The 15,655-nt window shown below is 54.7% G+C and overlaps 1 protein-coding gene across 13 annotated transcripts in view; it reads left to right on the top strand.

Moving 5' to 3' along the window:
- Positions 1–3,945: 3,945 nt before the first annotated feature.
- TLE3 (TLE family member 3, transcriptional corepressor) overlaps positions 3,946–15,655 on the top strand; it is a 48,036-nt gene continuing 36,326 nt past the window's right edge. For 11 of the 13 annotated variants that reach the window (XM_045530857.1, XM_045530836.1, XM_045530816.1 and 8 more), the window contains exons 1-4: positions 3,946–5,024; positions 5,546–5,646; positions 6,163–6,226; positions 7,219–7,263. In XM_045530857.1, the coding sequence (XP_045386813.1) occupies positions 5,001–5,024; positions 5,546–5,646; positions 6,163–6,226; positions 7,219–7,263 (234 nt within the window). In that variant the 5' untranslated portion in view covers positions 3,946–5,000. Of the gene's footprint in view, positions 5,025–5,503; positions 5,647–6,162; positions 6,227–7,218; positions 7,264–15,655 lie in introns of those variants that run through there. The other 2 variants (XM_045530868.1, XM_045530805.1) reach the window with 2 other exon arrangements.

The following is a 15,655-nucleotide window of genomic DNA, read 5'->3' as shown; positions in this document are numbered from 1 at the left end:
TGGCCTGGGCCAGACCCTTTAATTCCTGAGAATCGGTAGGGGAAACACCCATCTAATGTGCTTCACAATTATTTTTAAAGAACCAGAAGAGTGCTCTTGAGGCTGGCAGATAGCTGCCCACCAACCACCCAGCACCCCAAATGAGGGGCTGCGAGCCTTGACTCTGGAAATCCAGGCCGGGCTTTCTGTCTCACCCCGGGTGACTTTTTTTTTTTTAATGTGCCAGGAATTCCTCTCCCACGTGGGGTGGACTCCGAGGTACTCAATTAAGCAGCCAATGAAAAGTCAGCTCTCCGGTAGCAAATGACCCTGACACTTCTTGTAACATAAACAGTTGAAACGTTTCCAATTAGAACTGGAGACAGAGACGTTTGAACTCTCTCTCTCTTCTCCCCTCCTTCTGTAAAATAATTGTCAAGCGCTTTGGACAGGGTGTTGTATACATGTTTTTTATTTTCTTTTCTCTTTCTGGAGCATAAAAGACATGTATTTTTCTCCTTGTTCTTTTTTTTTTTTTTATTTTTAATTTGTGGGGTGGCATGGGGGTGTGGGGACAGCTGCGGTGAGCGTAAAGAGGTGTTGACCTGGATCCTGGCCTGCCTGCCCCCTTCCTGCTCAGGGTTCAGGCGGCGGGTGAGAGCTGGGAGCGACGCTGGGTGCGCAGTGGGTGGGAGCCACAGTCTGGAGTGCTGGGCCTGTCACCCCACAGCCAGAAGCTCAGAAGGGGCTGGGCATGAATGAATGAATGAATGTCTTTCCTGCGGCAAATGCCCTCATGGACCCCGCTTGCGGAAGCGAAGGGGACGCTGAGGTTGGCTATCTAGCCAGCTGCCCTGGATTCCTCGACCCTTGCCCAGCTGGGGGCAAATTACTGAGCTTTCTCAGCCTCTCCGCTTCACTGTAAAATGGGGCCACCAGCCAGGCCACTTCCTTCGGGAGTGAAGAGAGTGCTGCCTGGGCAGCAGTGCCCTGCCTCATACCTAGTAAGCGCTCAAGCGCTCTCCTGCCTGACTGCATGGCTGGGTTCTCCAGCCCCGCTCGGCGAGGAGGCGGCGCTCTACAAAACCACTTCCAGGACGCAGAGCCGCGGACCCCTCCAGGGTGCCAGGCTCGGCGCCGGCGCTGGGGCTCACAGGTGAACTCGACGTGCTTCTGCCCTGCAGGAGCGCGCTGGCTCGTGGGGTCATCAGGAGCACGAACGTCGGGGCAGGGGGGCCGTCCAGACCAGAGACAGAGTTGCTGTGCTTTTCTGTACATAATCCTCGAAGACTGACCTGCGGGCCCGGGGGCTTCTCGGCCGCCTGTGGGCGGGCGCCGTCGGAGCCAGTCCGGAGGGAGACGGAGAGAGGGAGGCCTGGCGAGGCGCCGCGTCCCGGGCATCCTGAAGGCATTGTGTTTAATAAATCCAGGCGAGACGCACACCCGCGCTCTCCCCCCGCTCTCGGCTCCCAAATCGAGACCTGCTGTAGGATCCCCAGTTTACGGGGTCTTAAAACCCCCTCCACTTTGATTAGCAGCTTCAAAGAGCTCCCTTTAAAGTTCTCCCCCTCCCCGCCCCCACGTCCCCTTTTACAGGCCACCCCTCCCCCATCACTCCTTTTAGACTTCAGGAGGACAACAACTACAAAACACTAAATGCAAGTTTGAAAGGAGGGAGGGGGAAATTTCAGGCTTCCTCCTGAACGTGGGCTGTAGAAGTGACCTGTTTCAGGCGTGAGCAGGAGACGGAACACCGTGGAGTTGGGGTTTTCTTTTTTTCTTTTTCTGTTTCTTTTCTTTCTCTTCTTCTTCTTTTCTTTCTTTTTTTTTTTTTTTGGTTTTTGTGTGTGTTTTTACCTTTTATTATTTAAATTGATACGTTTCATTACTAGGGAGAAAAATAAAATATTCCTTTGATACACAAAATCAAATTGATATTTAGCCTCTGCTTACTTTTTTATGCATGGCTCCTTTATACCACATGGTAGTGACAGATTGTTTGAGCTGGAAGGAAAAGCCATTCAAAGCTAATTAAGCAGCCATTCCAAGCACTATTTGCAAGCGGGAGGCTCAGAAGCCTCGGCATTTGTCAGCGCTCCCCCACCCCGCGTGGTTTTGACTGACAGCTCTGGCCGCCGACTGACAGCTCCCACCAGCTTCACCAATCAGCAACGGAGAGCCCCCTCCGCGGTCTGTGATTGGTCTTCCGAGTCTTGCTCGGGGGCGTGGTCAGCGTCCCCCACGTGGGGGCCGGGGCAAGAAAGGGGCGGGGCGGGTGGGAGGTGCGCCCACCCGTGACGTAAGGGGGAGGGTAGAGAAGGGGGAGGGGAAAAGGAAGCTCCAAAGAGGAGCCATTTTGTGTCTAATGAATGCTGCGGCCAGATGCTCGCATCTGTCGAGTCGGGCGTCTCCCTACCCCCCTGTTCGGTGCGCGGCGCACACGATTTATGTTTTTATTTAGGAGAATAAATAAATGAAGAGAGGAGCGCGGCTCGGGCCGGCGGCCGGAGCGGGCGCGAAGAGGTTCAGTTCGAGGCTCACGTGTAACTCCCTGCGCACTGGCCTCGGAGCGCCCGCTCGCGCTCGGCGCCTCATTACGATGCAAAAGCTAACCTCCGGCGACTAATGAGGGGAAATAGGGATCGGGGCGCGCGGCCGGATCGCGCGCGCCCGTTGCGGGCCCCCGGGTGCTGCCGGTTGCGCAGATGCTGGCAAGGGACCCCGGGGTCCTCATGGGCCGACCCCCGGAGATGCCCGCTCCGAGGGCCGCGTCCCACTGGCCGGTCTGCCCTGGCGTAACCCGGAGCGCGGGAGATCCAGGCTGTTGGTTTGCGTGCAACCCGGCCCCGCAGCCGGGTGGCCTGTGCGGCCGCGCTGGGAGTCCGGGAGGCGCGGGCGGGGGAGCGGCTGCGTCCCCCGGGGCGTCCGGGCTGGGGACCGACACATCCACAGGCTTCCGCAACGCTGTGACCCTGCCGCTTGTGGGCTGAGTGAACCGGGTCAGAACTCGAGTTCCCGGGCCTCGGCCGGGCAGGGCCCGGGCCCCGTCCCCTATTCGCTCCCCCGGCCCGGGAGAGCTGTGAGGAGCCGGCGAGGCACGGCTGCGGCGAGGGCATCGCCGTCCCCGGCGGGAAGGCGCTCGAGCGGGGCCGGCCGTGAGCCGAGCCTGCCGTCCGCGGGCGGCCGGGCCCTTCCTCTGCGCGGCCCGCCACGCAGACTCCCTCAGCTCCTCTCAGGCAGCCTCCGCACCGCAAAGGGGCTGTTTGTTTGGCTTTCCGAAAAGAAGGGCGAGCGAACAAAGGAGGAAAGCTGGGAGGTTACGGGGGGCAGGAGGAGGGGTAAGGAAAAGGGGACATTCTCAGTTCCAAGCAAATTTTGAAAGGTCGGAGGCAACTTTGGGAGCCACCATTTTATCGGCCCTAAATCTCTTGAAGTGAAAACATTAAAGTGACAAAGTGATTCTGTTTGTTTTATGGCATATAATTGGGCTGCTTTGCAGACCTAATGAGATTAGAGGGCGGAATCTCTCGCTGCCACCGCGGAGCGAGCTGATACGTTGCGACCAGCCACAGGTTTGAGGATGGTACAGCTTGTCTTTTTTTCTTTTGTTGTTATTCCTCTGTCTTCTCTCTTTCCTCCTCCTGCCAAATAATTATTTGCTAGTAGATCGTGGGAAAAAAAAAAGAGGAGGAAAAAAAACCCTCGCAGCCCAGGACTATAATATATATCTATTTATTATATGTCTTTCGGTTAATTCCTGATCTGAGGAGCGCTGTTTTTCACTCCCATGCGAAAGTCACCGGCGGGTAGGGCCTGATTGCTACTTTTCATGCATAGTTTTAGACACAAGAGGGCATTGTGACGTCGTGCCCGGCGGCGCCCAGTCGCAGGCCGCGGCCCGAGGCCCCACGTGGGGGCTCCGCGCTCCCATTGGCCAGCGCCGGACGAAGCTGCCACATTATTTTGTTACTTTTCAGTCCCTATTTGGAACTGCTCTCGCGGCAGTTCAGACCTCGTGCTCGTCCCCCAGTCTGTCTGTGTGTGGTATCCGCAGGTCCGAGGCACTTTTTTTGGTGTGTGTGTGTGCGCTGAGTGTGTGTGCTGGGGTTTGTCGCGGCGCGGAGAGGAGAGCCGGCCGAGGGGAGGAAGGAAGCCGCAGAGCTCCGGGTCTGGCTGCGTCTCCCCGCCGGCGCTCACCGGCCCGCGAGCTCCGAGGCGGCCGCGGCGGTGGCGCTGAGCGCTCCGCTCCTAGCTGGGGACGCGGCGCTCGAGCTGGGAGGAGCGAGGACCCTTTGCGGAGGCTGCCTGTGCCCGCTGGAATAAGATGCCAGGGCGGCTGATTTGCACGCACTGAACCCGGAGTTCCTCCCGGCCCTGGGAAGGGCTTGCGGCGGCGGCGGCGGTAGCAGACGGAACAGCGGCTCCGGTCTCCGAGGGGGGGCGTCGAAGCGCCCGCGCTGGGCTCCCACCCTCGCCCTCCGGCGCTCCTGCGGCCCCAGCCGCCACCTCGTTGCCTGCCTCCTTCCTCTTCTTGCCGCGAGCCCGGGCCCAGCCTTTTCTAGGACCCGACCCGCGCCCCGGATGCTGGGGGCTGCCCCCGCGCGGCCCCCTCCCGGCGCAACGCGCTGAGTGACCCGGAGGGGCCACGGGCCTCGGGACTCCGCGCCGGGCCCGCCAGGGAGCCAACGATGTCCGCGCAGCCCCGGGCTCTGACGCTGTCGACGCAGCCCGGGGAGGGCGACCGGCCGCAGCCCGCCGATCCCTAGGCGCACAAAGCCCGCGCCCGCCGCCCGGCTCGGCGCCCGCCGACGACTTTGCCGCCCGCTCCGCGGCTCTTTGTCTGCACTTGGGGCGGGCGCCCGACTCTGGGATTTCGCTGCGAGAGCGGGCTGGGGGGGCCGGGGGCGAGCTCTCGGTTTCCCGGCCGCCCCCCGCTCGGGCTCGGCTCCCCCCTCCCGCGCACCCCCTCGGCCCGGGCTCTCGGCTCTTCCACGCTCTCGGAATCACGACCCCTCCCTGCCATGTATCCGCAAGGCAGACATCCGGTGAGTAATTGCAACTCGGTTTATTTAGGCATCTATCACGGCAGGGTAAACGAGGCAGTTTATCTGGCACCTCCATTTTGCTTGTTGCTACCTTTATGGTGTGTGTGTGTGTGCGTGTGCGCTCACACAAAGGGGACGGGGACGCGGGTGCGCCGTGGAGAGGGGAGGTTAATTCCGCCCGAGCGGCGCGGGGGGCTGCCTGTGTTCCAGGGGGAGCTGTGGCGCCCGCCCCTCGCCCAAGTCTCCCAACTCGGCCGCACTGTCCGCCCGCCCTGCCTGACTTGGGGCCGGGCGCCCATTCGCGTAACGGCCGGAGCCCCGCTGCCGACAGGGAGGGATGGGGCGCCCCCCCCCGTAGCCGGGGCGCTGAGAAACTTGCGGGGAAGGTTCTGGGCTGAGGGTGGCCTTGCTGGTTGGGCGCCGGCGGGGAGGAGCTGGAGCCGCCTCGGAGGAGCCGGGGCAGCTCGGAGCAGCGTCTGATGCCCCTGCCCCCTCCCCTGTCTCGTCTTCGCGGGCTCCAGGCTCCCCATCAACCCGGGCAGCCGGGATTTAAATTCACGGTGGCTGAGTCTTGTGACAGGATCAAAGACGAATTCCAGTTCCTGCAAGCTCAATATCACAGGTAAGGCCGGCGGGGGCCGCCCCGGGGCTGGCAGGGAGGGGGCGCCCCTGGCGCGGCTCCTGCCACCCCCCGCGGGGACGGAGGGGGCTCCCGACCCCGGGGCGGCGGGGCTGCCCGGGCCTCCGCCTTTTGTTTCCCCTTTCGGAGCGCGCCGCCTTAACCCTTTGCTGCCCGCAGCCGCCCGGCTCCCAGCGCCGCCCACGGGGCCCCAGGTTGGGGGTCTGGGTCGCGGGCGGGTTCACTCTGGGTTCTAGGGGTCCAGAGCCAGCGTCAGGGTCCCTCTCCCCCGCGGCGGAGATAAGTCCACCAGCTGGGCCTCGGGAAGTTTCGAGTTGTTTCACACTCCCTGTCTATGGTGGGGACTCGAATCCCCCTGCGCCCTGAGGCTGCGGGATGATGGGGTACCCCCCGGGGGTGTCGGGAAGTGGAAAAGTGGCTCTCAGAGACCCCTGGGTTGGGGCCTCTGGGGAGGCTGTGCGGGCGCCAGGCCTGAGCCTGTTCCTCCTGCCCTCGCAGCCTCAAAGTGGAGTACGACAAGCTGGCGAACGAGAAGACGGAGATGCAGCGCCATTATGTGATGGTGAGAGGCGCGGGGGCCGGGAGGGCGCCGACCCCGCCGGGCGCGGCACGGATCTGGGGAGACCGGATCCTGGCCCCCACCGTGGCCCAGCCGCAGGGCAGCCCTGGGAGCTGGTGTGATCTGACTGTGCCCCCAGCCCCTTCCCCGGCCGCGTCCCCGAGCTGGGGCGCTTGAAGGAGGGTGGGTGAGGGAACAGGCAGAAAGAGAAACCCGAACTCCAGGCTGGGGACTTCTGAACTACCTTTGTGTGCCTTTAAGTTGTGTTTTGAAGGCTTCCCAGGGGCCAGTTGCCCTATCTTCGCTCGGATTAGATCAGCCCACGTCAGGGGTGGATAAAAATCTTCTTAGAGACCTCCCTGGAGTGTTTGGAAACTTTTCTGCTTTGCAGCCCTGGGATCTAGCCAGAGTAGGACAGAAGCCCTCCTTCCCCAGGGTTTTCTAAGGAGTGGAGGAGCCTTTTAAAGCCTCTGCTTCCTCCCCTCTCCTCAGGGATCCCCTACTGAGAATCCTGCCAGCCCCGGGGCAGTAGGTACGCTGTCTCCCCTTTGCCCAGTGCTGTGTTCCAGCAAGTTTAAACCTTCCGTTTGTGAGAGGGCATGGAGGCACTTGAGCGTGGCTCCCTGCACTGCTTTCCACAGAAGAGGGCTTCCACACAGTGCTAAATAACTCTCAGAGGACAAGAGGGTCCCAGTGTACGCACGATTCCCTGTTGAACCCCGAACCTTGTATAAACAGGATATATGGCACAGGCAGTGCTTGTGGGAGGAAGGGCCCAGCTCCTCTTACTACCCTACATAAAATGTTCTGTTGAGATGAGAGGTACACTCACCCTTGTCAGCTCTTAAACCTCTTTATAAGCTGGCTTTGGGGTTTGATTTAAAATGCCTCAGCTAATGTATCACAATATTTGGCCAAAACCTTCCCAAGAAAAAATGGGTTTTGAAAAATGAACAGATTTCTGCGTTGTTAATGGCAATTCTTTTTCCTTTTAGTACTATGAGATGTCCTATGGCTTGAACATTGAAATGCACAAGCAGGTAAGTGCTTTTCTCTTTCAAATAGAGTTCGTTTTTTTAAAAACCTACATACGTGGACTTCTTTCTTATGTTTTCTCTTGTTTGAAAATGAGCCTGGTTCTTCTGTTCCTCCCACTTCTCCCGGACGAGTGAATGGATCCGGTCCTTAAAATACAAGTTCTCAGGCTTTGCTGAGTTCTTGGACATGTTGAGCTTTTAGCATTGGAACTTGTGAAATTAGTCCTGGGCTTGGATCTTAGTGGAGGATAAAGGACCAAAGGGAAAGTTGGAACCTCCAGGATCTGCTTTACAAACTCCTGAAAGCCCAGAGGTGGCTGGTTGCTTTTATCTGTTTTAATGTAAAATTCTCAAGAGGAAATGGAGGAGGATTTCTTTTTCTTCTTTTTTTTTTTTTTTTTTTTTTTTTGCAAAAATGTGATGTTCTGCCTTGATAAGATTATACTTCAAGAGCCTTAAAAGCCAGGCTGAGCTGTAGAAATTTAAGGGACCGAAGCCACTAACTGCTTAAAAACGAAAAGCCAGAATGAAATACAACGCTAATGCCTTGCATTGCCCAGGCAGCTTTCTCAGCTCTCTCTTGATCTGCAGGCGGCTGTGTTCCCATTTTACAGAGAAGGAAGCTGAAGTGAGGGGGTGAAGTAACTTGCCCAGGGGCAGCTGAGCCAGGGCTTTGGAGATGGCTGTGGGTTGAGCTCAGCTTTGAAATCCTGAAGTCAAACCAGTTTAGCGAGTGTGGTGTTGTTTGATGGCTATGTAAACTACCTCGTATTGTCACCCTTCTAATAACAGTATACCTCAAACCGAGCAAATACAAACACCCTTTATCTCAGTGCATATCAGTAACTAGTCCGGTGCTAGGCTGGGCTGTGGGAGAGGCCTGTTTGTGTATTTGTGTTCCGAGGAAAGGCTGCCTATAATTTGGCTTGGCCAACGATTAGAGTTGACTTGGCACGTATAAATGGCGCAGGCCGGTGGTTCTTTTTAACAATTGGTGTTCTTGAAATCTCAGAAGGCTGTTGACTCATTCTAGCCTTTGGTGACCGTGACTTGAATGGATTTTCTGCTCTAAATTAACAGTCGTTTACAAGGTTTAAATTTTGCTCTTTAAGGGGGCAGGACCCAGAGCTGGTGAGAAGAGCAGGTGACCCCTGGAAAGCATGTAGATTCCTGCCCGCTCTAGTGGCTCCCAGTAGAGCCTTTTGAATCTGTAGTTTCCTTTCCCCGCCTGGAGGGAGTCCCAGTGTTGGGTGAGGGGCAGTCAGAAAGGGGCCTGAGTTTATTGAGCAAGGAGGGAAGCCGGCTATGGCTTCCTGAGGGATTAGTTCCTTAGGAAGGCACATGAAGGCTACCATGTTTTTACTCTTGACACACAAAAATAATAAACAGACACGGCTTTACATGTAAAGATGTTTCTCCTTGGGAGGGTAGACGAGAGACAGGTTCTGCCGACTCTAGGCAGAACTGACCAGATCTGACTTGTCCAGTAAGAATGTGTGAAGTGGAACCGGGGTCCCAGGTGCTTCACGGGCCTTGGGGTGTTATGCAAGGTGCTACTTCCTCCCTTTCTCCACCTTCTCTCTTTTTCTTTTTTCTCAGTGCTTAGTATCTTGGGTGTGTTTAAAGAGGATAATTGCACCCAGGTTTAAAATTTATAGCAGCAGTTATTCTAAGAGCTTCGTAATTAAGGGGTAATATCTTGTTGGATGTTGAGGTCTGCATGGGTGGTGTTCCCATGTCTGTGAGTGGATGGTTCTTTGGCACAAAGAATTCACCTTGGCTAGCAAAAGTGCTGCTCCCTAAATCCTGAGGACGCTCTGAAAGCAGGAAGAATTAAACATCTAAATGCTTTTGGTGGTGGGGTTTGTCTAAAGAACAGCTGTGTGCATCTGAGATTTCTGGCCATTCCCCAAACAGGGTTCTTAGGGGGAGAATGCCTGAGGTTTGGCTGTGTTGTCTTGTGTAATCCTCTCAGCTGCCAGTGGCGGATAGAGGGATTCTTTGCCCCCTTTTTGTATAGGTGAGGAAACTGAGGCTTCAGGGAAGCCAGGAGGGCAGAGCTGGGACTCCAGTCCAGGCCTCTGGATTCCGCAACTGGGCACTTTCCCCTGCTTACCACTCACCTTTGCCTTCCAGCCTCAGTTCCTGGCATGAAAGTGTGTGCTCTGAGAGCCCTGCCTTTTTAGGCTTTAGGTGGCCTCTGAGCTGGGTGAAATCACCCTGTGTCTGTGGAGGAACAAAGAGGCAAGGAGGTGAAGAAACCCTGCCTGAGAACGCCACCCTGACCTAATGGGGCTGGCCACTCCCTGCGTTTGCGAGGGTTCTGTAGAAGAAAGCCCTGCCACTAATTGTAGTGTGGGTCTTGGGTGCATTTGGCGGATGGTGGTTAGGCCTGAGCAAACAAGTTTATCAGCTGACCTGTTTAGCGGTTGACTGGTGTTTTATCTGCACACACAATCAAGTGACTGGAGTGCTTGAATTATTCATGCAGTGTCCTGCCCTCTAGACTTGACTGTTCGTGTGATTACATCTGCCTGGAACAAACAGGCTGGATTCTTCATCTTTAAGCTCAGGGGTGGGGGTGGGGACTGTCTGTACTTTTATATAATAGATGATCTACAGAGCTAGCACCTTGGGAAGTGTGGCAGTTCTCAGCCAGCTCACACACACACACACACACACACACACACACACGCACGCACACGTGCACACACACATCCCACCACCACCACATATTTTTTGAAAAGCTCTTCTTTGCTGGCTCTATGGGAAATGCCAATTAGCTGGGAACCTCAAGTTCTGCCAGATGGGCCCGGCTATTGACAGAGGGCAGCTGATGAGGTGCGTCCAGCCCATTTTTATTTTACTGAGAGGTTAAACTCACTGTGGCTGGCTCCTTCCCTGGCTGTTTCTCTGTCTCCCTCTCTTTTTCCAAGCTGTCAAATCCCAGAGAAGTAATAAATGGTTTCTCCTCCTACTCTTCTGCCTCCCTCCCTAATTATGGTAAAGCAAAGATTACAGAAGCACAGGCCTGGCCCAAGACCTCAAGAGGTCACCCACCTCCTTCAAGCCCCTGCTTCCAGGCAGAAAGTCAAGGGTGATTCAGCGAGGCCAGCGAGGCAGTGACGGCTGACCACCTCATCAGTTGCCATCTTGTTCCTGCGGAGGCTTTCCAATGTCAGCCACAAATAACAGAGCCAGCTTAGAAACGAGGGCTCCAGAGTGACTGTTGTGCATTGCATTTGAGGCACCGATGCTGTGGGAAGCTGGGTCAGGCTACCTTTTCACCCTCTGTTGGTGAGCACTGATGTTTTGAAAGTGGACTTGAGGCATTTTGATTTGGGGGCAGTGTCATGCCACCTTTTTCTGTTAACCAAACAGCCCTTCCTGTGAGTTTCTTTGTGCATCTTGGAGGTAGAAGAGCCCTTCGGCTTCTCATGCAATGCTTTCAAGTTGCAGATGAGAAAACTGAGGCCCAGAGAAGGGGAGCTGAAGTATCCAGAGTCATTCAGCCCCACATTAGTGGTAAAGCTGCTACTGCAGGCTTCCCTCCCAACCCCAGGTCCCTTTTTTTGCAAGACTCAAGAAATGAAGAGTGCTCTTTTAATAGCACTCTGTGTCTTTAATTTCTGTTGCTGCTTCCTGCATTATTATCCAAGGAGGCTAAGACTAAGAACCTGGCTCCACCAAAGTCCAAAGTACCCCATTTCGGGTTGTATAACCATATCAGCTGAATCCTCTTTGTCCACAGTCCTGTTCTGAATTGCCAGCTATTTGCACAACTAATGATTTGCTGTGTGTAACAATAACACAGAATGCATAACCAGCAATCCTCACAGACAAGGTAAAGGTGGTAAAACCTGTGAACTTTTTTCCAGAGTCACAGGGGTGTCCATAAACACAGGGCCTAAGGGGAGGTGGAAAGTCCCCATTTGTCACTCCCCTCCCCTCTGTGGGTCTTCTCACCTAAGTAACCAGGGACTTGGCTGAAGATCTGAAGGCACAGCCGCTTAAAGTTCTGCGCTTAAAGTTCTGCGACCATGGTGAAGGCACTGGTGGCCAGAGGGAGCCACCATGTAGGGAGAAGGTGGGAGCACTCTCAAAATAGAAGGGGACACAGGTCCTTAGACCAGGGCAGTGCCTATTTGTGTGGCATCTGGGTAGAGCTGTGAAACTGATTTATTTTTGCCAGAGTGCTGGCATCCTTGAACCCCACTATGCCCTGGTTTCCATGTGACTTTTCCTGCCTTTTCACTCTTGCCTGGAAATGGCTCTCTGATCACAGGAGTTGTCTGCGTTGTTCAGCTTTGGGGTCTGCTGAGCACAAGCTCCCTTCACCCTGTCCCGTCCACCTAGTCGGGGGGCTGCCCCACTCCTCAAGACTGCCACCTACCTCAGGCTTCTTTGGACCCCTTATGTCTAGTCGCCAATGGAGTTGTACGGAGTGGGGGTTTCTGTGCTTCTCTAGGTCTTTTCCGTATTGTGCATTGGATTATCAAAGTGACCCTGGGAGATGGTTGGTCCCTGTCCTGACTTTACAGATCAAGGAAACTGAGCCTGGACGGGATCCTGGCTCCTCATTCAAGACTCATTCCATGGACTGTCTTGGACCAGGAGCCCAGGAGGGCACAGAGTTTTTCCTCTCTTTGGACTCTTCCCTCCCGCTAGTGTCGGAAGAGTCTAGTTTATGTCAGAGGCCCTTTGTTTCCATTTTGTTGAAGGAGTGAGTCAGTCAAGGAATGAATTTCCTTTTGCTTTCTGCATAGGAGAATGTTTTTCAATGTTATTGTTTGTGCAAAATACTGGGACACCAGGGACAAAAAGGTGACAAAGGCCTAATCTCAGCAGGGTCTCCCTTATCATCTGGCACTCAGTGTCTTTCCCATGCCTCATTGTCTTCATTTTGGTAGCTAGGACGGAAGCCCCTCTGCTAAGGTCTCCATAGCACTTAGTATGTAATAGGTGCTCAGTAAACACGTTGGTTTTTCTTTCCTCAAAATTGTTGAGGTTGTTTGAGGGTGGGGTTGGGATTCCCTGAGCCCTGTGAGTAGGAAGCAGGGGTTGTCACTGTGGGCTGGCCGCTGGCTCTGCACCCTTCCTCCTGTGGCTCCGCATCCAGTTTCTTCATCAGTAAAATGAAGGGGTTGGATTCATTCCCAAAACGGTTATTAGGGGCCTGGGATGTGCTGGGTGTGGGCTGGGGTTGGTTACATAGATGAATAAGACACCATTTGTCCCCGCTGGGGAGTCAGGCGTCTGAATAAGTAATTGCAATGCAGTGAGGTAAGTGCTAAAGTGGCCCTAGTGTCACAAGAGGAGCACCCAGGACAGAACAGCGCACTCTTCCTGGGAGAGGGAGCCTGGGAGCTGCATCCTAGAAGACTCCACCGAAGGGCAGTTCCTGGAGGCGAGTCTTAAAGGGAGGGTGGGGGCTGCGCAGGCAGAAGCCAGCAGAGGAGGCGCCTCCAGCGTGGCAACAGCTCGTGGAAAGGCAGTGAGATATGTTCTGGAAGCCACAGCCTCCGGAATGACGAGGGGTGGGGACTGCACTTGGGAAGCGAGGCGAGGTGGTGACATTTTGCAGCAGCGTGATCTCCAAGGCCTCTCTGCCTTCACATTCTCGACTCCCAACTCCGTGGCTCCCTCTGTCCCCATATGGCTCTCCAGGGCTGGCCTGAGTCCATCTGCTGCGGGGTGGGGGCGGGGGACGCTCTGAGCCAGCTGTGGCCTTCCCTCGCTCGCTTCCCCACCGTCATGCGTTGATTTGAACTTTATTCCCCAAAGTGGCATCGTCTCCTTTCTCGTATTGGTAATTCTGTAATGACTGGTTATGACCCGCCCCTCCCCCATATTTAATTCTCATCAGCCCAGCTCTCCACTTTGCTATTAATGATAGCAGCCAGCAAAATAGCTTTCAACATGCCATTGACAGTCTGGCTTAAGAGAGCACTTGAAGTAGTGCTAGACAGCTGAAAGCACCCATAATTGTGTACCAGAGTGAGAACTGCGTGCTCAAGGGCCTTGTTTTTATATGCTTAAAGGGACAATATCTTGTTTTCAACAAACGCTCTCGGGAGACTCACGTCCAAGATGCTTTCTTCCTTTCTCTTTTTTCCTTTCTTCTCTTGCCTTTTTTTCTTTTCTGTCTTTCAAAATAAATTTTTTTTAAAAATTTCTTTAAAAAGAAATGTTCCCCTCAAGTTGGGGCTAAGGAGAAACTTAAGGAAGCAGGAGTGTCCTGCCTCCACGTAAGGGGTATTTGGAGGGCTGTTGCTCAGCAGTATTGGCCCTCCAGACAGCAGCCCGTGGGCCAGCCTCTGCCCGCTGAGGCTCCTTAGGACCTTGCGTTTCTCAAGGAGGTAATGGGGGAGTCTCAGTTCTCATCCAGCATTGATTTCGAATTCTTTTGTTTGCCAAGGATGTTGCGCAGTCAGCAGGCTACTGAGCTGTCACTGTGAACGTTTAGGCAGAGGCCACCTTTATGGGGGGCTGGGGGGAAGGGTCAGTCTGTTGGAGAGTCAGAACCCAGACCGCTAAGCCCCTTCCCAATCAGATTCCAGGAGGCTGTTCCTTCTGCAGACTTCACAGGCTCCAGAGGTCCACCTGGAAACCAACAGAGTGGGTAGGGTGGGGGCATGTATTCTTAAATGGAGGTTCAGGCCAGGCTTAGGGGCTTACCCAGGGGTCCTATCTAGTCAACCCTGGGGATTTTACCTGATGGTAAATACCTCTCTCCTCTTCACCCCAGCCACATGTCACCATTGCTTTGGAGATGTACCCCTTTGGGAAGAGGTTTCCTTTGCCAGTTGTATCCTGTGAAGGGTGAAGAGAGAACCAAGTTCCCAGGGGTGGGACCTGAGAGGCCAGGGAATCCCTGTCAGGGTCTGGACTCCATGTCACCCTGTTCTCTCTAAGGCTGGCTGCTCTTGGCAAAGGGTAGGAGCATGAGTGGGCTCGGTCAGCATGTCCTAGGCAGCCCCTTCCACTCTCCCACTGCGTGAGTGACATGGGTGGGGGCCAGTTTCTGGGCAGCTGCTGCTATCACCAAATAATCCCAAGGGAAGGCCGTTATTAAGGACAAAGCATCTGAAAAATTTGATCTTCCACATATCATAGATTATGATAATATAGCCTGTTTGTATTTCTGTGGCATTCAATTGCAAAGCAGATTAGACATATTCATCTTAAGTAGCTAAAATAATGCATTTGGGTCCAGGGTAAAAGCATCAGAGCATGGGGTCGAAGGCCTGGGGTTGAAGATGACCTGTGTACGTCCAGGGCACTAGAGGGCTGTGTTCTCTAACTGGGGTGAGGGGAGGAGAGGCGTGTTAATGAGGAGGCTGTGAGGCCCTTCAGCCCTGCATGGTGCCCGTACTGGATGTATTTTGTGGGGGGCTCAAGGAGGAAAGTGATGTTCTAGTTTAGGGTTCTCCCTGACACTAACAGCAATACAGACTTTCTGGGAAGGACGTAGGCCTTCTCAAGTTTCCGAGCAGTAAGCCTATGGGGACTGATTGGCAAATCAGTGGGTGCTTTAGCTTGTCCTTAAACCCTTACCTGCTGCTTTTCCTAGAAGGGGGCCCCTGCCTCTGATCTCTGTCTCCAGGGGGAAAGCTACAGTCCAGTTCTTAGTTTGCTTTGCCTCAGAGCAGAAGTCCTAGGGAAAGACTGGAGGAGTTGAGATTGATAGCACAGCCCCTGTCCCCCACCCTTCGATCCTTGGGACCTGGTACTTCATACCAGAGAAACGGGGGAGCTCCATGAAGCCAGACTTGAAATAAGGAGAAGCAATGTGGTTTAGAGCCCTAAAGGACCGCCCTTCCCCTGCCAGGGTCCTCCCACTGTTGGCTTGGCGCCATCCTCCATGGCAACCTAGCAGCCCAGCCTGCAGGATCTTATCAAGGCGGAAATTCTCTCTTAGCTTTTTTGAGATTTCTCGCTATTCTCTTACCTGGTTCTTACCCCACTTCTCAAGGGACCTCTGCCCAGCTCTTCCTCACTGTCCATTTGCCCAGACCCTTTTCTTAAACTCCCGAGGTGCTGAATACCCACTGGGCATTTTCCAGGTCTACTGGGTGGTGGGCAGGGACGGTCCTTGATGACCCAGTTTTTCTGTCACCTTTGTGCCTGGATTCAGAGTTTCTCCCTCAGAAGTTCAGCTGATTCTTGCAGGGGGATCCTGGGAAGTGAGGTGCTGAGCACCAGGAGCTGGGAGGTGGGATGTCCTGATGGCTGAGGGATAGGCAAATGTGGGATTGAGCCCTAAATCAGCCCTTACTGGTGTGTGACTTTCAGCAGACTGACCTCTGTGAACTTTAATTTGTAGGGGGCATAATAATAATAATATTACCTACTTGCTAGAGCAGTGCTGTCCAATAGAACTTTCTGCAATAAT

Source organism: Lemur catta, chromosome 1, assembly GCF_020740605.2.
Source record: "Lemur catta isolate mLemCat1 chromosome 1, mLemCat1.pri, whole genome shotgun sequence".
Taxonomy (NCBI): domain Eukaryota; kingdom Metazoa; phylum Chordata; class Mammalia; order Primates; family Lemuridae; genus Lemur; species Lemur catta.
The sequence above is the reverse complement of the archived record's forward strand: the minus strand, read 5'-3'. Positions and strand labels throughout refer to the sequence as shown.